Raw genomic sequence first — 24,262 nt, 5'->3', positions numbered from 1 at the left:
AAGGCTGAGTGACTGAAAGAGCAGGCAGAAGAGAATATTTAGTTGAAGTCGATGCATTTTCAAGTGCCAAGTAGTGCACATGCGACACACTCTGCAATATTGATGCTGAAATTAATGTTGAAGCAACACTCACAGCCAGGAATATCAACACCAAGCACCTAAAAGTCAACGCCCATTGATGTATACACAAATGACATTGGTATAAAGCCTAGCACCAACTGTTGACCACAGACATTTGCACCGGATGACCCAACAGGCCTGAGCCCAGTATCATGAACTTTGGACTGAAAGATCTAAAGGTTAAAGCTTCAGAGACTTGCAATGGTGCTGACAAGATCAGTTCCAATCCTGGTCCTGAAAAACTGACCCCATCTGTTGGAACAGCTGAAATGCCTTGCACTGACAGCATCAACACCGATGTTACCAGCTTTGATGACACACCATCAGTGTAGAAGGTGACAGATTAAAGGCTGTGATCCTGAAGGCAAAACCACATCTGAAGTAGACCCACCTGTTTACACCGACACCTGGAGGCTGTTTTACAGTTTCTTCTGTACTGAGTTGGAACACTAGCTGGTAAGAAGTTGTTCAAAGAAATTGCTAGAAATGAAGGCAGGGAAGGAGTGCACCCATCCATCAGTACACCAGATCAAAGAAGAAACAATCCCATCCCCTGCTGCAGCTTCATATACACCCTCATCATCTTCACACAATGGTCTGCAGAGTGTCAGGGCAACCCAACAAACTGTATTACTATCTAAAATTACATGTGCTTGGCCTTAAGAATATTTGACCAATGAATACTATCTAGTCTGTGGTCAGTGGCTTCACAGGATTTCACACACTTCACTATCAGCCAACACTTTTTAGTGCTATTGTACCAGCAGGTACTGTGTCTTGCTTTAAGACTAGTATGTTGATATACACAAAGCTTTCCACGAGTGGGTTAATACCTTTTCAGTGCCACAATACCCTTCAAATGACAATATCCCTTCCCTCTTTTATAGTAACACTCTGCCACTGCTACTTGCCAGTCCAGTCTAGCATATTCAGGATACAATTACTTGACACTTTTAAAAATAATCAGCCATACTATTAACTTAATAGGGGTCAGCAGTCTCTCATTAAAAGACTGAAGTCAACAATTATAATCAATCCACCAGTTTTATGTAATTACCCTTTTATAATTCAACAAACAACTAACCATAGCACAGGCTTTTGAAATTGAGTGCTAAAATACTTAAAGGAATAAGGCAATAATACACCTTAAAAATTAAATACTCAAATAAATATATTCTTGCACAGGGAAATATAAAATAAAAATAGTTTTGAACAAAAAGATGGCATCACACTGACATTCACCTAGTCAAGTCCTACTACTAACTATAATCTATCAACTGATTTAGTGGTTGAAAAGACTGATAGACAAAACGTCTAGATGTTAGTTAACTGATCTAGGCAACAACTATTGTCTGTTCTCATCTAAATTCCTGAAAATAAAGCACAATGAACTAACCTGCTACACTGAACTTTTAGGGAAGAGTCATGTGATTTGAAAAAAAAAAAACGCTGGAGGTGTCCTAGCACACTTAATTTCTACAAAATACCTATTTTAGTTAAAAGTGTGTGCTTGTTTTATACTGAATGATGCTCACCTTCAAACTATATCATCTATCCATCCACAACCCCTTTTTTCCCATATGGGAGAAAGGTATCACTTCAACAGTGACAATCATCTAGAAACAATGTCCACACCACTGGGCAGTGATATGACTTCCTGCAAATTTAAAATTCTGAATCCAAACACCATCCAAATCACTGTGGCTTAAATAACCAGAAAGTTCCAAACCAGTTAAGGTAATCTATCTTTTTCAGGATCTAACACTTTTCAAAGTTTAGATGCATCAGGTTTTTTTCATTCTCTTTCACATCTTTACTGAAATAACAGCTACAAGTTTTGTAAAGCTTTTCACATTTTTCTCCTTTGCTACATCTTTACTAATAAACAACCACATATTTTGTACACCTTTTCACAGAGGGTACATGCCTCCCAAGTACAGTCTCAGATATGTATGACATAGTATCTTGTCTAGTAAGCTTTGCTTTACTGCTATGATTGGAAGCTACAAAACACCTGTCAGGGAAGCCACAGAATAACGTGAACTCTTTCATCCTAGGATTTTTGGTTGGTGCAGGCAAAGTCCTTAGAAGATGTATGTTTATCTTCCCTATTTTTCCACATTATCCAATCTATAAGAATCAGAAAAAAATGGATAATGCCAGATCACCAAGAGGGAGGTGACTATGCAACAACACAAGAGGAGAAAGTCTCTTCTTTTGTGGAATTTCATCAAGAAATAAACATTTAAAAAATAACATTTTTCCCACCTCATAAAGTTCTGAAATCAAAGCTTCACAAATATTATATTTTTGATTTTAATGTCCTGCCCCTATGAAATACTGCACATGAAGTGTGCCTGTGTTGGGAGGGACTTTTATATACATATTTGAAGCATTTTTAAAAACTTTACCATTCATAATTGCAGAGTCATTGAAGTGCCAAGCATCAAACATTGGTATCAGGCTTGTCAAGACACGAATGACGGGCACATTGTACAACCACTACTGTCTGATTACCAGGTTTTATCCCAGAAGACTGAGGTTGCAGTGTCCCAGAGATTTCTTCTTTCCATGATATGCAGTAACCAAAGAGTTGTTATATACTGGGTTTGGAAGTAGTAATGAGATTTTTTTTATAGATACATAAATTGAATGATCAGGTGAAATCACTCTTTTGTGATCATAGCTGTGTCACTGTGTCTCTCAATCACAAAAAAAGTCAATGTATTGTTATGGAGTCAACCAACACACACACGCACACCAGTTACATAAAACAGAGCCAGAGCAGACACACAGCAGATGTTTATAGTGTTTCACTGTTGCAGTCATTACACTTGGGTTATCCTGCTGGCAGGCTACCCGCAGTCAGCCTGTATTCCAAAGTCTTGGTCCGGCGTTGGTTGCTGTCGCCTCTTCCCTGACGTCAGTGCGCCAGGGGTATAAAAGATGCAGCCAATGCCATTTTCTTCAGTCTTTCTTGCCGCGCAGTGCCCGAAGCAAAAGCAGTTCGCAAGTGCCGGTCGGCTGACTCCTGAGATTTTCAAAATCGAATTTCAGATCCGAAGTCTTCATTAAAGCTAAGTACCCCACTGGGGAAACTTTTTTCTTGCTCCAGACCGATGTCAGAAAAAGTTAACAATTGTATTTCTCGTGGGAAGCAAATAACGCATAAGGATTTTCATTCTTACTGTATTCCTTGCCTAGGCCTGGATCACAATGTTGCTAGTTGTCGGTTTTGCTCTAGATTTAACCAACGCACTATTAAGCGTCGGTACGATTTTGCCTTTCATTACTTTGGCCGAAGATTTAATTATATAATGCCATCGGAACAACCGACGACCAGAGTTTATAAAAAAAACGCAAGGAAAAGCACAGGCATCCGAGGTCCAAAACAGACTACGCGGCTTCCGCTAAGCCAGTCGCCGGTTCTCAGTGAGGAGCTTTTGCAGCCCCTGACGCCTACTACCTCAGAGCCACAGGCCGCTGCTGATTCCCACGTGGAGCCAGCTAGGCCTCTGGATACTCAAGGTGTTGGACACTCAGAAATTATTCCCTCAGATGGGTCCGGAGCCGCTGAACAGGCATCTGCTTCTGAGGGTGTTTTCAGACCGACACAGTTATATGTAAAGCCTACTTCAGCTTCCAAAGCAAAGACTAAAGCAGATCTAAAGACAAAGAAACAAGTACAGCATTCTCCTGGACAGACTTCCATGCCTAAAAAGCAGATGCTCAAAATGGCCGAAGACCTAATTACCTTGATCAGGGGTTCCCATCCCCCTCCTGATAAGAGGCCTAGGTAAGAGACAGAATATGAATCTTCAGATCAGGTTTCCATTTCCTCTGACTCCTCCTCTGAGCAGGAATACTCTCTGCCTCCCTATGAGGATTCTGATGCTGAAGAATCTATCCCTTCAGCCTCTCCTCCTAAGGATTTTTCATTTGGGGAAACCCTGCATACTATGAGGCAGCATTTCCACTGGGAGAGCCAAGACTACTCAGATTCAAAGAAAAGGCTTAGAGATTTTTTTTTACTACCTCAACACAGGCCACTTGCTATTCCCCCTGTGTTAGACATTGTAGATGATGTATTTTCAGAGTCCGCCCTTTCTCCTGACTCTTTACCCCCTGCCCCTGTAAAACCAGACGGATACTACAGGGTTCCAGACTCTCACAAATGTCTTTATAAAAACCCTGCTGCTGATCCAGAAACAATTTCTCGGGGTCCCAAAGGGGTCAAGGCTTCTACTACAAAAAACCCTATCTCCTCTGACAGGGATTGTAGGGCACTAGACAGATGGGGGGAAAAGTTTACACTTCTGCTACTTTGGCTGTGAGGGCTTTAAATTGTCAATTTAATATGCTTAAATATCAGCAATACTTAATGTCACTGCTAAAACAGAAAATGTTGACAAATTCTGATTGTGCAGAAAATAAGGAAATGCAGGCTTTATTGCATGCAACTGAACAAGTGGGAAAGCATACACTGCAATGTGGTTTTGATTCTCTAGAGGCCTCTTGCAGGGCCGCAGTTACTGGTTCTGTCATTAGGAGACATGCTTGGTTAAAGGAACAGATTCTACCTGATCATGTTAAGGCAAAATTACTAGATGCTCCATGACAGCATGATACTTTATTTGGCGTTAAAGCAGAGGAGGTGTTGAAGAAAATGGAGGACAAGGCGAAATCTATGCAAACAGTAAAGGATTTCTTACAGGTTCAGCCACCCAGATTTAGCAGGAACTGGCCTACAAAGAATTGGTCCTTTCCAGTGTCAGACAGACCACAAAGAGGCAGATACAGATGCCCTAGAGACAGATCCCAGCCCCAGGGCTCATAACAGGCCTAAACAGTGGGGCGCTTCTACCTCCAAAAGCAGAGAAGACAAATCACAGCCATACAGGAAACAGTCCCAATGACTTCCCTCTGCCAGCACCAAGCACTTACCTTTTGGCAGCCCCCTTAGGGGGAAAACTAGCACTTTTTCCTCAAAACTGGCACATGATCACCCAGGACAAATGAGTCTTGAATATAGTGTCCCAGGGCTACAGGTTCCACTTTCACATCCTGCCAAGGGCAAAAGGTTTGCCAGACCTGCCACACAATCAGTGGGCAGAGGCACAAAAACAAGTTTCATCCCTCATGGACATGAGGGCAATTCAACGAGTACCACAGCAAGAGCAGGGACAAGGTTTTTACTCAAGACTTTTCCTGGTACCCCGAAAGGACAAAGCCTGGAGAGCAATACTGGTCCTGTCTATTCTAAATACATTTCTAGACGTTCCAAAATTCAAAATGTTGACTTTGCAGCAGCTTCTGCCCATGTTGGGCAAGAAGGCTTGGCTTGTAACTTTGGACCTAAAAGAGGCATACCTGCATGTACCAATCAGACAATCTTGCAGAAGATGCCTCCGATTCATAGCTGGCTCAATGCACTACCAATTCTTTGCACTGCCCTTTGGCTTATCTACTGCGCCCAGGGTCTTCACAAAATGCCTGGCGCCAGTAATTGCATATTGCAGACAAAGAGGAATTCAAATATATCCTTACTTAGACGATTGCCTTATTCAAGCAGAGAACAAGGACATTCTACTAGAGCAACTGGCATTTTAAAAAGATTATTGATTTGCCTAGGGTACACAGTAAACGAAAAGAAATCAAAATTAGTACCCTCTCAAGAGATAATATTCCTGGGTGCAAGCTTAAATACAACTGCCCAGATGGCTTATCTCACGCCAGACAAACAAAGGCAACTGACTTCTTACTTCTCAATGTTGGCAACAAAGACCCAGTTATCTGCAAGAGAAATTCCGCAGGCTTTGGGCTTCATGGCATCCTGCATTCTGCTAATTCCATATGCCAGACTGCATATGAGGAAACTACAATGGTATCTGAAAAGTGTTTGGACCCAACATTGCCACAGCCTGGAAACATTGATTACCCTCATTCCACAGCCTGGAAACATTGATTACCCTCATTCCTTGCCTTCAGCAGGAGTTTCGATGATGGGCACAGTCCTGTCACCTCAACAAGGGACAGCCATTCAACCTACCCACAGCCAGGCAGTCAATAACAACAGATGCTTCAGATTATGCCTGGGGGGCCCACATGGCAGGAACATGTATTCAGGGCACATGGCCCTCAAGCCAAATGCATCTTCATATCAATCAAAAAGAGATGCTAGCTGTTCAAAATGCCCAGACAGCTTTCAAGGACCTTCTTCATCCAGGACAACTACTGATAAGGATGGACAATACTACAGTCATGTGGTACATAAACAAACATGGAGGCACTCATTAATACCCCCTCTGCAGACAAGCCATGACTTTGTGGGACACAGCATTGACTTATCAAGTACATTTGCAAGCACAATTCCTGCCAGGAAAGAAAAATACTCTGGCAGACGAACTAAGCAGAAACATTACGGATCCCCACGAGTGGAAACTGGACCCACAAGTCTTCAGCATGATAACAAAGAAATAGGGATGCCCAGACATAGATCTATTTGCCTCCCCACACAACTGCCAACTACAGAGATTTTGCACAAGGACTTATCACAAGCAAGCATGGAAAGTGGATGCTCTATCATTCAGCTGGAAAACCCTAATAATACATACCTTTCCTCCTCTGCCTCTCCTTCCCAAGGTACTCCTAAAGGTCAGACAAGAGAAGACAAAAATGATTATGATTGCCCCAGACTGGCCCCGCCAGTACTGGTACCCAATCCTAAAGAGCTTGTCTCAAGGCCCAGCCTGGACATTGCCTCTAATTCCTCACTTACTGACCCAACGAAACAATCAGATCCTGCACAGCCAACTCAGGACCCTAAATCTGGCAGCATGGCGAATAATGTAGCCATTCAGAACACACCTCTCTCTAAAGCAGTGATGGATGTTATTTTGGAGGCCAGGAGGCCTAGTACCAGAAAATCTTATGCAAAAAAATGGAAGAGATTCTGTGCTTGGAACCAGGCACAAGGACTTGACACGCTTGTACCAAATATTCCTCAGATTTTACAATACCTAACTGAGATGCTGGACCAAAGGCCTATCCTTCTCATCAATTAAAATCCATGCCTCTGCCATTTCAGCTCATTACAATACGGAACCACCTATTTTTTCTCATCCATTGCTAAGGCAGTACCTCAGAGGGGCCAAAAACATAAGACCTCCAAGGAGAGCACCAATACCTGCATGGGACCTCAATTATGTCTTGGAAAAACTCACACTGCTGCCTTTTGAGCCAGCCAATACAGCTGAAATAAAGTTCTTACCTTGGAAAACAGCTCTGCTCCTAGCAATAACCTCTGCAAGATGAGTCTCAGAGTTACAGGCTCTCATGGCTGTGGAACCTTTTATCATTTTCTATCCAGACAGGGTTTCCCTGAGGACTAACCCGACATTTATGCCTAAGTTAGTATCCAGTGTGGCCCTTAACCAAACCATTCATTTGCCTACTTTTTATCCTAACCCACAGAATAAGGGTGAGAGACTCCTGCATTCTTTTGGACATGCACAGACAGCTACCCTTCTACTTGGACAAAACTAAAGCTTTCAGAAAGACTGAGCAACTTTTAGTGGCATATGCTGCAGGATCTCAAGGAAATACTATCTCAAAGCAGACTTTTTTGAAATGGATAGGCCACTGCATTCGATTCTGTTATTCATAACATGGCAAATCAATTCCTAAGAGCATTAGGCCACATTCTACTAGAGCAACAGCCACTTCAGCAGCCTTCCTCAGAGGGGTACCAACCAAAGACATTTTAGAGGCTGCAATTTGGAGTTCAGTGCACACGTACACCAAGCACTACCATTTACCTCTCTACTCTAAATCCAGAGCAGGCTTTGCCACTGCAGTTCTGCAGGGGCTCATAGCCTCTCCTAATTCTATTTAGACCCAGCCACCCTACCTCAGCTTTGGGATTCAACCCAAGTGTAATGACTGCAACAGTGAAACAAGATGAACATAGTACAGTTGTGTACCTACCATAAATGTAGATGTTAGTGTATTCACTGTTGCAGTCCAGGTTACCCACCCACCATCCCCCTTTTTTTTTGCTGGGACTTATCTGTACTTCTCTGTCCTATACAACCTATGTGGTGTATTTGCTTGTAGATGAAGGAAATGTTTATGTTATTGCATGCATACTTATTGGCAAAAAATTTTTAGTCTACCAATTTGGGGGCACCTGACATCTGGGGCAAGAAAAACTGAAGAAAATGGCGTTGGCTGCATCTTTTATACCCCTGGCGCACTGACGTCAGGGAAGAGGTGACAGCAACTGACGCCAGACCAAGACTTTGGAATTCAGGCTGACTGCGGGTAGCCTGCCAGCAGGATAACCCAAGTGTAATGACTACAACAGTGAATACACTCAACATCTACATTTATGGTAGGTACACAACTGTACTTTTCAGATACATAAAACGGAGCTGGAGCAGTTTCAGATACAAAAAACAGAGCCGGAGCAGTTTCAGATGCATAAAACAGAGCTGGAGCAGTTTCAGATACATAAAGCAGAGCTTACCATGGGTGACTCTCTGGCAGCAATGATGTGATTCCTGCGCACGTTTGTGTTTAAAATTTCCGCGATGCGTGCAAGTCCTCCATTGGGTCCTAAAACAGCTGTAAAAGTGGGGGGCGCTCCCTCCCCCTCGCTCTATGGTTCTGATGCCTATGCTCAACCCTCATCTCTTACCACACTCCTAATCGTACGCTCCAAAGTTCTGACCAACACCTCTTAGAAATCTATAAGCCCAATAAAAACATAAGCAGACTTCTCTACAATCACTCTGTTGCAAAAGCTTGGAATAAATTTACCCCTTTGTTTAAGAACTATCTCTAATACTAACTGCTTCAAAAAATCTCTAAAACAGCCTGCTAAGCTCTTGGTCCTGCTTATGCCCTGACCCAACTTAACCTACCCTCCCCTCCATTACACTTCCAGCTTCTGCCTCCAAACATATCCTATCTGTATGATATCTTCCTCCATATAATTCCTGCTCTAACTCCAAGCAATTGCCTTGATTACAAACATCTAGCAGTGTTTAACTGTTACAGTATACCTTGAGTGAATTTTCTTGTTAAATTCTTGTATGTAAACATTTGTAATTACTTTTATTCTCTGTGTTGTAAATGTATGTAATTACTCTTATTTCCTGTGTTATTTTGTCATAGTATTTCATGTGTTTTTTATCTTTATCTTTATTACTTTGAGGTTGGAGCTATTTCCTTGGGTCTCCACTAAAAAAAGAGTTGTTGCCCAGTCGGACTAACCCGGTCAACAAATGTCAAATTAAATAAAAATAAAATAAGCATTTGAATAAAGTGACATTTTCAGTGTGTTAAGACCAAGGATTTTTAGAGGTCTGGAGTTAGAAGTGAGCTTTTTCCTAATACAAAAAAGTGGTGTTTTCTTTTTAATGGAGTTTAGTATTAATTATTGAATAACTGCATAAAAATTAGGCTAAAGTTTGGGCTCAAGAGAAGAGACAGAATAGTTGGAGCAGAATAGGACTGTGTCATTAGCATAAAGCAGGAGAGGAAGGTTGGGTAAGTCAAAAGGAAGCTTGTTAATGTAGATATAAAAGGGGAGAGGTGCTAAATTAGATACTTGAGGGACACCTTTCTGCAGAGGGACTGATGTAGAGGTTGATGATTTGAAACTTCTGGAGAAGTGGCAGCTAGAAAATAGTTTTTGAACCAGTGCAGTGTGTCATTATTGATGCCTGTTTTAGTGAGATGAAAGTCTCTGGTAAGGTCAATAAAAAATGACTCCAGTAATTTGGCCTTTGTCCATTCCAAGAAGAATATTGTCACTGAGTGTCCAGATAGATGTGGATGTGATGAGACCAGACAAAAAGCCATGCTACTTTTGAGAGAGAGGGTAGTATTGCTTGATGTATTCAATGAGTTGCAAATAAAGTAAAATTTCCAGAATCTTTCCTCATGTAGTTTGAACAGAAATGGGCCAAAAGTCTGATGGACTGGAAGGATTGGGTTTCGTAAAGGATTTACAATGGCATTTTTCAAGACGTTAGGCATAATATTAAGTATAATGTCAAACAGTATGCGCGAGCACCCCTAATGGCAATAAAACGTAGATGAAATCCAGTAAATAAAAAGCTTCTCGCTCTTGTATAAAATGAAACACCATTTATTGACAACGTAGAGTGAGCGCTTTCGCCATAAGGCTTCTTCAAACTCTTATAACAGTTAAAAAAATTTTTAAAAATCCTTTATAATACATTCATTGTATTCTCATTGGTTAAAATGCGTCACTTCATTAAATCTTAAAGTAACACAACGAATATAAAATATTCACTCATTATTACTGTAATGTGCGTACTAAATACCTAACCTATCAGTCTTACATTACGGATGTCATAAAATAAATTTTATTTGTCTCACATTATTTTTATATATATAGTTAGACGATTCAGGTCAATGTAAGACTGATAGGTTAGGTATTTAGTACGCACATTACAGTAATAATGAGTGAATATTTTATATTCGTTGTGTTACTTTAAGATTTAATGAAGTGACGCATTTTAACCAATGAGAATACAATGAATGTATTATAAAGGATTTTTAAAAAATTTTTTAACTGTTATAAGAGTTTGAAGAAGCCTTATGGCTTAGCTCACTCTACGTTGTCAATAAATGGTGTTTCATTTTATACAAGAGCGAGAAGCTTTTTATTTACTGGATTTCATCTACGTTTTATTGCCATTAGGGGTGCTCGCGCATACTGTTTGACATTTTATTTATTCCATTGCGAAGATCCCCGTCTCTGCTTGTGGCTGCCTGCACTTGGATTGTGATACATAATATTAAGTATACTACAAAGGTTGTAGATGTGTTTCAATGGGGTTATGACCCTAATGTGATAAACCATGGGTGAAGGTTGTCTGTACCGGGGCTTTCAAGTTTAATCTGTTCAAGCAGAAGGGAGATGTCCTTGGATGTGATAATTCTGAAATAGAATGAATGGATGTATGGAGGTGGGAGTGTCAGATACAGGTTTGGATTGGCTATAGAAACGTGCTGGGAATGTTGCTGAAATAAAGGAAATCAAAGGCAGAAAGTTAAGAAAATTTGAAATTCATGGAGAGAAGGCTCTTCTATCCTGTAAGAAAGCTGACCTCTTTCCAGAAGTTTTTGGATGATTTTATTAGTGAGGCTTGGTATAATATCAAATGACTTTTATGACGGCATATAGTTTGCTTGACAAAGTTGCGTACCTTGGTGTAATGCTGTCTATTTATTGTAGCAGGAAGTACTTTCCAAGAGCATCATGCCTTGTCTCTGAGTTTAGAAGAACTTTAAGCTCATAGATTAACTAGTTTTGTTAGTTTTAGGTTTGTATAGTCTTTTAATTACTGGGAAACGGGGGTTTTGCAGGTTAGTTAGTATAGAGGTGAGTTAGCAGCAGTATTAGGGTCAGATGAGTTCAGAACTGGTGACCAGTCAATTAAGGAAAGGGTGGATTTAAGTTTGATTATTCTGTGATTTATTATAGAAAGATAGGAGCTTTGGGGAGTAAGTTTTCATATGGATAATGGATATCATACCTCGCAACTGTACACATGTCTGCAGAATTTCCAGATTTTTTCTTCATATTTTTACTCTGTTCCATATAAAATTGTTTTTCTGGCAGATCACTGAGAATTGAAGTCACTGAATGATGACACACATTTGAGTTTCAGACTTCATGTGCTCTAGAAAATGCATGCTAATTTAAATCTTGTTATTCTAACAACTATACATTTATAAGAGCAATATTTAAAATCTGTCCCTATTTTGGGCCTTTGTCCTCCCATTATTTTAGGCTTTGTCCAGATTTTTTGCATTAAGAAGTTGAAAGGTATGATGGATATGGAAACTAATAGGGCAGTGGCCACTGAAAGATGGTGGTTGGATGGTGATGATGACATAAGTGGAGGTTTGTTAGTGTAGATGAGGTCTAGCAAGAAGTGGTGGGGTGTGCTGAGGTTGGGTCTAGTAGGTTGAGATATGAGCTGGGTGAGGCTGAAGGGTATCTGGGTCACTGGCAGTGAGACTGAACATGTTGGGATTGAAGTCTCCAAGTATAATAAGAGTTTTGACATTATTTGTGGCGGAAAATATTTCTTTTAGTAGGTTATTTAGTTTTGGGAAGGGAGGAGGGAGGGTGAGAGACATGCTGCAGCAAGATCTTGTGTGGTATTCTTGTAGGAGGGAATGGATACAAGCATGTAGTTAGAGTAACTTTTTTTTTCTTTTCTTGAGAAAGTGGTCGGACCTTTAAGTATGACTTCAGGAGGAGAGTTCCACACCTTGTTTTGTGCCTGACATGAGGTAAAAAAAAAGTAGCTGTAACCAGGGAAAAATATAGTGTAAAGAAGAATTGTTAGCCTTAACCCATGATTTGTTGATAGCTACTAAAGCAGGCTTTTGTAAGGAAATGAAGGCATTAATCTAGCCCACTATATATTATATACTATATTTTCATCTCAACATTCATAGCAATAAATAATGTAAGAAATCCTTAGGTTCCCAAGCCAATGGACCAACTTCTCTAATGTATGAGATCCCTACTTGGCATATGTTCCCAGGCACTCCATGTTCAACTCTTCATGCTCATTTTTGAAGTGTATATCTGAAACTTTTATTAGAATTTCTATGTGCAATTAAGCCACAGTGCACGGCTTTTACTCGTTCTATATGTCATGGGTTTGTTTTGGAAAGGTTGACTAATATATGAAGTAGATAATGCCAAGCCTATTACTGGAAACTTCATATGGCTAAAATAAAACCAAGTAATATAGCAATTCATTAAGAAATAGCAATGTGAAATGAATACAAAGTACTAAATGTAGCATGTTTTTGCTGGGGGCCAGGATCTCTATAACAGCTCCATGTTGATGCTGCACCCCTCCACTCTTTCATTTTAACTCTGACATTACACAGTGTTTGGTAAAGAATGAGGGTGTATTCCATTTGGTTGGAAGACAACTCATGAAAACAGCATTAAAAAAGTGACTATAAATTAACAAAAGGAGGGAAGACAGTCTCATATGCATAAATAATTCATACCTTCTACATACATTTCTTATTTTTATCTCATTATTCCCTTGTTTGCATAAGAGTTTCTAAATCAGTTTTTAACTGCTGTGCATAAGCACAGGTTATGTCTCTGAACTGTGTCTCACTTGTGCTTATATAAAGCCAGCACACATATACTCACTGTGCTTAAGTATAGCATAGGTTCATAGGAGGTTACTAGGCTAGCAGCCCTAAAGCCCTTATGAGCCTAGCCATGTTAATCCCAAGTTGCCCCAACTGTCCTTATTAGGTGGATGTAATTCATAGAGCAAGTCTGTGGCCAACACCAACCACCCCTGTCCACGAGGGACACGAGAGCTAACTCTGGAGTGAATTTGCAGTCTCCCATTCATTTGTCTAGGCTGTACTTGAATAGAGCCAGTAAGGAGCTCTGCTTCATGTGAATTGGAAGTGTATTCCAGAGGATGGGCAGTTTCTGGGAGATGTATCTGTCTCTCTTGCATGTTTTGTTTGTTAATGTCACAGACTACATTAAGGTCCTTAGAGAGAGTGACTCTTGTACCATTAAATTTGCATATATATGGCATTTCCATCAGGGAAGGGTCTGAGACTGCCCTGTAGGCCAGGCATAAGTCACCTTTCATCAGCCTTTATGATACAGAGTAAGTGACAGGGCTTTCAGTCTGTCTACGTGCGTCATGGTTTTGAGGCCCTGTATTTTTTTGATGAGAAGCCACTGTGGTCTCTCCAGCTGTTGCAGGTGTCTGGTGGGGTACATGCAAAAGGGAGCATTGTATTCTATTAGTATTCTAAGGGTCGAGTACAGTGGAGTTCTAATATCTGTAGCCCTGGATGCGATGCCCTTACTTATGAGGTGTGCAATGTAGAAGGCTTTCCTTACCACTATGGAAACTTGGTGGTCAAAGTTCAGATTGCTATCTACCTGCGTTCCCAGGTTTCACACCACTAGGTTTTTGTTAGAGGGTGTTGTCAATACAGTAATTTATGGGGGAATTCCATTTTTCCATAGGGAATAATAATGCATGTTTTTGTATTTAGTTTTTAGACCATGGCACCAATCATTTGTGTGCCAGCTGAGAGAGTTTCTCAATGATACCTGACTGGGGGATTGTATCAAAATCCTTGGCTTGATCAAGATAGATGGTATGTACTGTCTTACCTTCATCCAGGGCTTTGGCGACTTTCTTGAAGAAGTCTACTAGGTTTAATAAGCATGATCTACCGTTACAAAGCCAAATTGTGTTGGGTCTAGAGTTTGAAGGTTGCCTTTGTCCTTGTTGTTAAGGTCCATGATGATTCTTTCCATGGTCTTGCAGATGTGACTGGTTAGACTTATGGAGCTATTGTTCCTATGGTTGGTTGATGGGCCCCCCTTTGTGCAAGGGGATTACTGTTACTGTTCTCCACTCTGCTGGAGCAAAGCCAGTTCTGAAGCTATGGTTAAACAGAATGCTAAGTGGGTCAGCTAGGTCCTGTTTAGATTGCTTAGTAAGCAACAAGGAATGTTATCTGGTCCCATTGAGGCCATGTTTTTAGCCTTGGAGAGTGCAAATATGACCTGATCTGTACAGATACTTGGCAAAGGACTGGTGTCGTATGGCCGGTGAGGCCAGGGGGGTTGAAGTATGCAGTAAATCTGTTAGCTAAGTAGGTTGACAATTTCCTCCGGTGCAGTATGAGTGGTACCATCTACTACCAGTTCAGCACATAGCTGGGCATTTACTTTTAGATTTCAGACATAGTTAAAGAATGCCTTATGATTATTCTTAGCTAGGGATGCTATTTTAGCTTCATAATTAACTTTAGAGAATTTTACAAGATGTCTGATTTGCTTGTTCAAGCTATGGAGAGAATTCCCTTTTATTCTTAGACATCATCTTCTTCCTCTTGTTATATAACCTGTTTATACTTGTAGTCCACACAACCACAACGACCAGCAAAATACGATGGTAGCACTAAAGTTCCAAATCTTTTATTGGTTCCAAAACATGTTCATGTTCCAAACAAAATAACCAGACCGGTTTCGGCCTCACAGCCTTTATCAATGGTTAAAAAAAGAAATTCAGTGTAGCACAGGTATTTGCTATATAATGATTAACAGAACTTAATTAATAATGTATAGTCAATGGTACAAAAATAGCCTACCATAGAAAATAAAATATAATATTGTTATAATATGTTCAAAAAACATATTTAAACACTATCTTAGTAGGCTGATCCGATCATGTTGGGCTGATGATAACTTGAAGAAAACTTCGAAAAAAACAGACGGAATAAACACAGTAATGGTATGTAGCACTAGCAAAATAAATAAATGAGAATGATGTTAGTCAAGGGTCAGTATTGACCAATAGTAATATACCACCTATTAAACTGATCACCACAACCCAAAAGACAACAAAATCATTAGTTGTAAAAGAACATAGATAATATAAAAGTATATATATATATATATATATATATATATATATATATATATATATATATATATACATACTTATTCAAAACTATATATATTATCATATACAAAAAGTATCATGTTTTTTAAACCTGAATAAAGTCCTGATATGTAGAATACATAGACAAAAAAACAAATGAAAACAATTTATAGATGATCATTCAGGCTTGGCGGAAATAATGCCCCAAGGTTGGTAATCCAATATTGTTCCTTTTTGTAGGCTATTTTTGTACCATTGACTATATATTATTAATTAAGTTCTGTTAATCATTCATTATTTGAATGTTTATTTTTATACATGTGGTTTACATGATTATACTATCATAGTATGAGTTCATCAAATCTTTATTTTTCTGTAATTTCTATTGTATTTGAACATTCCGGCCACCAGGTTGGGCTATACCATTATCTCTTAATTAAGGAGGGACTACTATAAATATAGCAAATACCTGTGCTACACTGAATTTCTTTTTTTAACCATTGATAAAGGCTGTGAGGCCGAAACTGGTCTGGTTATTTTGTTTGGAACATGAACATGTTTTGGAACCAATAAAAGATTTGGAACTTTAGTGCTACCATCGTATTTTGCTGGTCGTTGTGGTTGTATGCAGTTGGTTTTGACTGTGCACGCTGTCCTTGCGAGGTGCTTCAGTTGCATCTATACTTGCAGTCCACCAGAGTGGCTTGTTTTTTGGGAGGACCTGGTTTTGATCCGGTCAGGTACAGCCGAGTCTATACAGTTGCTTAAGTGTTTATACAGGGCATCTAAGTACACACCTGCATAGAAGTCATTGTCTGTGAATCCGGGTGGTATAAAACATTTTATACCATCACTTAGTAGCCTGTAGTTTGCTTTGGAAAAGTTTTTGAGATTTTTGGCTCCTGTGAGGGTGTCCAGTCCAATAGTTACTTCAAACGAGACAGTTTTATGGTCCAACCTTACCAGGAATTGTCACACAGGAGGGAGTGCAGTGAACTCTCCATGTTAGTGAGTACTAGATCTAGGACAGTTGAACCCCTTAGGGTGCAGACTATCTGTTCCAGAGCATTTGAATTGACAAAATCCAGGAACCTCTGGGTGAGCATGTTTGTCCTTGTGTATGTCACCCAGTTGATAGAAGGATAGTTGAAATCACGCATAACTAAGGTGTTGGGCTGTATGGTGAGTGATTCTAGAAAGTCCAGGTAGACAGCATGCTTTTTTCTGTGTTCATGCTGGGGGACCTATAGCTAGCAATGATATGGTAGGGTATTTTGACTATAGTTGTATGAAACCACCATAGTCTAATCTGAATTATACAGTTCAGCATTTTCTGTAGATAGGTCTAGATTCATACTTTTCAAATATGTCTATCATATTAAGGATTGTGTGCCAAAAGCATTCTACCTTTCAGTGCATTATTTTTTTAATTAATTTAATTAATTAATTAAACACATAGTCCACTGGCCCAAAAAGGCCCGTTTTCGGTGGAGGCCCGGGAGAAAAGCTCCACAAATATAAACTATGGCAGTATTAAATTATTGCAGAACAATTGCTAAAAAATTGTCTTCGTAATACAGCCAATAAAACATTAGACAATTGCATACATAACAGTGTAGAACAATTATTGACAGAGTTTTCACTTCTTAAATGAGAAATCCGAAATAGTAAGCAGACCAGTTAACAGTCTAGAGCAAATTAACTTATAATGCTGTTTCTGTAGATAAAGAAAATAATTAACAGATATAGGAAGGATGATTTCATGGTTGAAGTTTGCAGAAGTAAGAATATAAATGAGACAAGAAATGTGTAGGTGTTAAGAGTCGGGATTATGGAGGTAGAAGCAGTTGTAGACCTTTCTCTCTTACACAAGCATTAAAATGTAGTTGGTAGAAATAATATATAAAGATGTATTTTAATAAGATCTTATAAAAGTTTTCTCTAAAGAACATAGAGACTTTATTTGTGTCAAGGTTTGAGTGTCTGAAATCAGAACTGTATTGTATCAGAAATCTTTAGCATTCAAAATAAGCAGCAGGATTTCAAAGTATTAAAATGGGCAGTTCTAATTTCTGTATCCTCATTCAGCACTGTTAATGATCTAGGCATTTTACATCATCCAGAGATGGCACTCAGGTTAGGACCCTGCTTTTCAGATTTGATATCGGTGTTAAGATTCTTGAATTACAGGAAAAGAAAAATTAAATAAAATGTGAATGTTGATATCATAAATCAAATAAGGTGTTCACGGGACTTAGGTTTATCAGTCTCTGGTCATACCTAATTACTTTATACTTGTTTTCTGTTTTCCTAGCAAATAATGTGATAGACTGTTTACAGAAGAACAGATATTTAAAGTCTGCTAACTTCTGGTGTCATTCATGGTCATATTTCAAAAGTATGTCAAAATTATCTGCACACTGAAAAGCAAAGCTCCTTATGATAAGATGGGGACTCGGATACATTACTGAGGGAAAGCAGAATATTTTTCAACAAGAGGAAGTTGCTTTTGCACTGCTAAAAATAAATGGCTGCTATTAAAACTGTGAATACAGTGTAGTTTTCTAATGTACGTTTTTGCTTAAGGAGGGCATGTAATGACATAAACAGTATTTACCTGTTATTCTACTCATCGTATTTTTTTTTCTTCAAAATAAATATTAAAGTGCTGTCCTGCAGAGTAATTTATTTCTGACTGCATTTGGAGTTTGAAGACCTATTAACCTGTACAGGCCGTAGATATGGTACAGCTGAGTAGTTGTGATTTCCCAATTAACTAATGCAATAATAATTCCCAAACTCCAAAGTAAATAAGAAATGGTGTAACACTCATTTAAGTTTCTGTCAGCACATAGCCCTGAGCCAACTTTGGGTCATACGGCTTGTCGCTGACATACAAGGACAATACCAAATGTTAACTTTTTTGAGTACTTCAAAAAATCATGTTTTAGAATTTTATCAGAAAATCTCTAATTTAAAATTTGCTATCATAATTAAATGTTATTGCTTCATTTAATTCCTTATTTCTTAACAGGTATGACCAAGAAATGAATAGCACAAAGAAGAGGAAGACGTAAAATGCCTTGGAATCCAAAGAAGGGTTATATTTTTTACTGAAATGTAAAAAAAAATATGCATTGTATATATGTATAAAGTTTGTTCTGGGTCTCAACTACAGTATTTCTTGATGATGTCTTTTAGCTCCCAGTATTATATGGAAAGAGTTGGATCATTGTTACATAACTGGGTTATGATGACATTTGTAGGAGTAATTGTATACATGCAATATTGCCACGTTAATACTGTCTACCCTCTGGTCAATGGGTGTATACACCACATTCACAGAAGTACTTTTTTTTTTTTTTTTTCCTGATCTGCCATTCATTCCACTATAAAATGTGTATAATTGCACTAATGTTATTATATTAAATGTATATTTAGGGCCAATATTTTGAGGATTTTTGGTTATGCTGGTTGGATTTTGCATGTATGTTAGATGTTAGTTTGTTTCAAATTAAACTGAACCACCAGGAGCTATGACAATGTAAACGTACATAATTTTCTCAGTGGTTCTTTGAACTCTTTTGACAAAATTATTTTGGTACTTTGCATACTGTAAAGGTATTACCTTTACATCTAACATTGTTGGCTAACCATGTACTTCTGACAGTGGCTGTGGAAGTGAAGGTCACATCCCTTTTATATTTCAAGTTTGATGGTTTGTTGTTTAACAATAGGTTGAAGTTTGTTTTACAAACATAACACAGATATTCTGGTTTCAGAATTTTGCAAAGAGCTGAAATATCCAGTGGTTTAATAGAAAGTCTTTCTCTCTGATAACGTCTGTGTTGTATTAAGCAGTATGTGAAGGAGATGTTTTTCTTCTCAATATACATGGCCAGCATGGCCATGGGAGAGAGAGAAAAAAGACTGTGTTGAAGATGGAATATTTATAGAACATAAATGTTGTCACCCATTTGATAGTTTATGTATAATAGACTTGCCTTCCAGCTATTAATGTTACTTGAAGTAGTCCATCTTCATGTTCACTGTTCCATTATATGGACTGAAGTACTAGGTGTCTACACAGCTGCCACTGTGGCCCTTGTGTACACTGTGCACTACCAATAGGAAACCATGCTGCCTGGTACACTGTTGGTGATAACTGCCACTATGGATGATATTGCCTCTTTCTCCAAGCCCACAAAGAGTATACTGCTGCAGGTCAGTATTCCTGTTATCTGAACAATAAAGTTCTTGTTGCTAGCGTCCTTTCTTTAAACAATACGTTGTATCGTAAGGAGGTCTGAACACCAAGAATTCATTCACTCACCAACATTCCTAATGAGTTAATAAACAAACATAATCTGGTGGTATACCTTCAGTTCATCATCTGTTATGTGCAAGCCTCCAGTGTATCTCTGCACCCAAAAATAATCAAACCCAGTATTAAGCCGGGGGAAACTTCCTGCTACTAGATAGTGGTTTGCACCACCTAGTAACTTGATAGTATTCACTCTTCGGTTGGGGATATCTGCACTAATTTTGCCTAAGCAGACACTCCCCAGCTAATACCACACTAAGGTACTGTACAGGAGATAAAATGAGGGAAACCAGGAACAACTGTAAAATTGTTAAAGAATCATAGAATAAACAAAATGTGTACAGAGCTGTAAATACAGATCCGGGTCACTGTAAGTTAAGTTTCACTGATTCATTTTGGAGACTGTGTTGTTCAGAGATGTTTAATTTTGTTTTAATTTCGGTATGGCACTTATTTGGGGAGCATGGGGATACTTTCATTCTTCGCACTTCGGTTTCAAAGATGTGGCAATATTTACTTAATAAACTAACTGCTTTGCAGTTCCAGACTTTTTTTTGCCTCTCATTTGTCTTTTTTTGTCCTGGATTTCTCCTGTATGATTTTAGCTTAGATTTTACTACTTGGACATCCCTGGATCTGATGTAGCTTTAAAGTTACTGTGTTTATCTGTATAAGCAGTACAGTGAATTAGTGATGTAATCTGTGGTCTCAGAGCTGCCGGGTTCAGCTCTGTGCTTTAGTCACTGTATGCAGTTTTTCATATTCTCCCTTTTTTTACATTTTTTTGGTACTTCGCTTTTCTCCCACCATGTAAAAACATTCTGACTGGCAGCACTAAATAGATTATAAATACATTGGTTAAATTTACTGTTGCTCTTTTAGTTAAATTGTTGGTAAAAGGGTCCATGAAGGACCAACTCATTTATAATTTAGAGTTAAAGAAGAGAACAAAATCTGTGGTTGCCTTAACGAGAGAGAAATACATTGGAAAGGTGTAGGGATTTAACTCTGGATGAAGTCCCGAGGAACATGCATTTGGTTTCCCCAGTTTAAATTAAGTTTCTTATTACTGAATGAGGTGAGGATCTTTTGGAAGTCCAGATAACTTTGATAGCAAGGTGAAAAATGGGTGATCAAGGAAAATAGGAGATTAGACAAGTGAAAGTCAGGTGGGAGTTAGTTAATGAATAGGTTAACAAATGGCACAAGAGCAGAGTTATGTGCGACACCAGATTTTATGATGTCAGAGGAGAGAGGATCCTGGGTTGAATCTAGAAGCTGTATTTATAAGGTAATTTAAACCAGAATGTACCTTTTAGAGAAATCTAAGCAGAGGTTATCAAAGTAATTAGGTGTGATTAACTAGGTCAGATGCCTTGGTAAGGTCAATGGAACAGCAAATATAAGTAAATCGCCATCCATAGCTATTAGGATGGAGTTGCTGGGATACAGTTTGAGTACCTCTGACTATCTTGGAAGTTTGTGGTTCCCAGTATAACAACTTGAGGCTTGTTGATAAATAGGATTTTTGAACAATTTAGCTACAGTGTGCAGACTGGATGTGGGTCTGTGTATGGAGAAGGAAGACAAATATTTTTTTCATAGTGAAAGAAAAGTACCCTAAGATAAGAAAAATTAAAACTGTAGCAGAAATGAACAAAAATGAAATCCTTAAAGTTTTAGGCACCAAGAGAAGATGCATTACTACCAGGCCCACCGTAGTAAGTGATGTTACTGAATATCTTTTCATTCTAGTTCTCTGATATTTTCTTTATATGAAACGGGAGACGGCACTATTTAGAGGCTTAGGAAGAGGAAGAAATGTCAAAAAAGGAAAAGTCATTGATGTTTGAAAACTCCTGTTTAAAGTCAATTTGGAAGAAAAATATGTCTGAGGGATCTTGGATTTTCCCATTACTTTAACGGCTTCCTTCTAATTTTTTAGGGCTATAGAGATGTAAATTTTTTTCTCTATACAGACAGCCTTTATGTCTTCAAACAGCCTTTGGATCCTGTTTCCTAGAGCAAACTATTGGAGACTAGATATATGGAAATAATCTTTTTCCATAATGGTCAAGCTTACCCTCCACACCTTTCAGATCTGAAGGAGTTCAGGGATCATCCAAGGCTCCTTATTGCCTTTTTGTATCTACATATTTGCAGAAAGTATTTATTATGTAGCTTCAGTATAATTTCAATCAGTTAGGCCAAGTCAATTAATGGAGATTGAAAGAAAGTGGTAAGCTCACTGTTTAAAGTGTAGATATATTTCTGAGGGGGTACAATATGGAAGGTATTTTCCAACATACTGGTTGAAAAATTGATGGAAGGGCTGTGCTTTTTTATGCTTACTACTGATTGTTAGGTCAAACAGATAGTGATTAGAAGTGTGATAATTAGGCATAGTAAGTGTGAGGATGAGTGAAATGAAGCCACGGTTGAGTAAGCAGCCAAGAGGATCATGTCGTATAAATCAAAGAATGTTGATACTGAAGCTAGTTCAAGGTTGTAACAACTGTATCAGTTAATCTGGTAGTTTGAGTAAATAGCATGAAGTAGTAATGAGACTAATGCATAGAGATATGGAGATAGAAATAAGATGACTTAAGGTGGTTGGAGATGGTGGTGGGAAAGTATAGGGCCCCTTCTCGGTGTATAGAACAGAATAATCACTTCATATACATGCAATTTAACAGGAATTTTTAATATGTCCTTTCCTTAGCCATCAAATTGCAGGAGATAAAGCATCCACAGATAAAACATCTGAAAGTGGCTACAGTTGGTCAATAAAGTCCAAATGATTTTAATGCACACACAACAGTTTCTGATTAGCACAGCCTTAAAATTAGCTAAACTCAGACATTCCAGAGGCTAAACAGCATGTATGCTTATATTTAGACTGGTGAAATTATTTAAGGATGCACAGAATTCAAACATAATGCACATCAACTAATCTTCATAAGTTTGTTTACAAACTGAATCATAACAGTCTCCAGAGGGAGTGCTTCAGTGAGATTTTACAAATTTACATGTATTATATATGCTTAAAGTCCTGATCCTGAACTTTTTGTTGGGGAGGGAGGGAATCATCAAACCCAGACCTTAAAAATGATTAGAAGTACCAAAAGTACTAGGAAGCTATTCAACATTTAGTACAGCAAATGGTCCGTATAGTAATACTTACTGCATGTGCTTAGTTAAAATACAAATAAGGAAGTAGCTGCATTCAGAGAGGCAATGAAATCCTTTCAAGATGGGAGGTCATTATGATCGCCATTTGTTTGCCTACACTGAAGAAAGGGGAGCCATCTTTGCTTTGAGATACATCCCTAAATGCTGAGACTCATCATGACCATTAGCTGTTTTGGTAAATCTCCATGTGCTAGTAGCTACTTCCTCTGGTATAAGACGGCAAAGTCGTGACTATGACCAAAGTGACCCACCTTTGATTAACAGCTCCAGATCATGCTGGATCTGGTGTGAAGAGAATGTATTTGCCTATCCTAAGTCTGTGGTTGGCTCCTTTGTAAGATCAGCAGACCACACCAACCTATGAGATAGGGATCCCTGTTGGGAGCAGCATGGGCAGTAGCACTCACATCAGTCCTGTTAGCAGTCAATCATGGAAGTTACAGCCATAGCTGGAATGGGTAATCAGGCCCCTTGGCCACATGATTGTAGACTGTCCCACTCCCTAACTCTGGACTTTTGTCTCTGAAGGGAAAGAATGGGGTCCTTTGGTCAAGGTATGAATGGGCTGTGGGGCTGTCACTCTAGAGAAAGAATGGCCCTGGATTTCACCCAGAGGAGGAAAACTGGAAGGATTAGTTAGTTTATTTTTTATTTATATGATATTTGTAAACTGGGATAATCTGACTGGGCAGAGCGCCCATTTTCAACAGAGCCCCAGGGAGAAAAGCTTCTTACATGAAAAATAAAATACAGTGTATAACAGGTACATAAAAGTAAAGAATGGAATTAATAGTAAAATCATGTAACTGAGTGAAATACAAAAGAGTACTAAACATACAAAATAATATACATTTAGATAGAATATTTGTGCAAGAAAAGTAGTTGGTGAGAAGAATAGTTAAAGTAGTAGGAAAAAATACATCAAGCAAAGTATAAAAGTCCAGTGAATGGAGAAAAAATAGAGATGCAAGATGAAGTTGGGCAGTAGTGAGATACAGATTGTAAAGAGCATAGGAAGCACTGATGACAGAGTGAAGTAGGAATAAATTATGGAAGTGAGGGAATAGAATATTAGTAGTATAAGAGGGGAGTGGTTAGGAAATAAAATATATATAGTAAG

The 24,262-nt window shown here is 38.7% G+C and overlaps 1 protein-coding gene across 3 annotated transcripts in view; it reads left to right on the top strand.

Annotated features, from left to right (window-relative positions):
• BNIPL (BCL2 interacting protein like) overlaps positions 1 to 20,502 on the top strand; it is a 783,410-nt gene extending 762,908 nt beyond the window's left edge. For all 3 annotated transcript variants that reach the window (XM_044080029.1, XM_044080030.1, XM_044080031.1), the window contains exon 10: positions 18,661 to 20,502. In XM_044080029.1, the coding sequence (XP_043935964.1) occupies positions 18,661 to 18,703 (43 nt within the window). In that variant the 3' untranslated portion in view covers positions 18,704 to 20,502. The remainder of the gene's footprint in view (positions 1 to 18,660) is intronic.
• The last annotated feature ends 3,760 nt before the right edge of the window (positions 20,503 to 24,262 follow it).

This window comes from Protopterus annectens, chromosome 8.part0 (assembly GCF_019279795.1).
Source record: "Protopterus annectens isolate FY-2018-M chromosome 8.part0, PAN1.0, whole genome shotgun sequence".
Lineage (NCBI taxonomy): Eukaryota > Metazoa > Chordata > Ceratodontiformes > Protopteridae > Protopterus > Protopterus annectens.
This window is presented reverse-complemented; position numbering and strand designations above follow the sequence as displayed.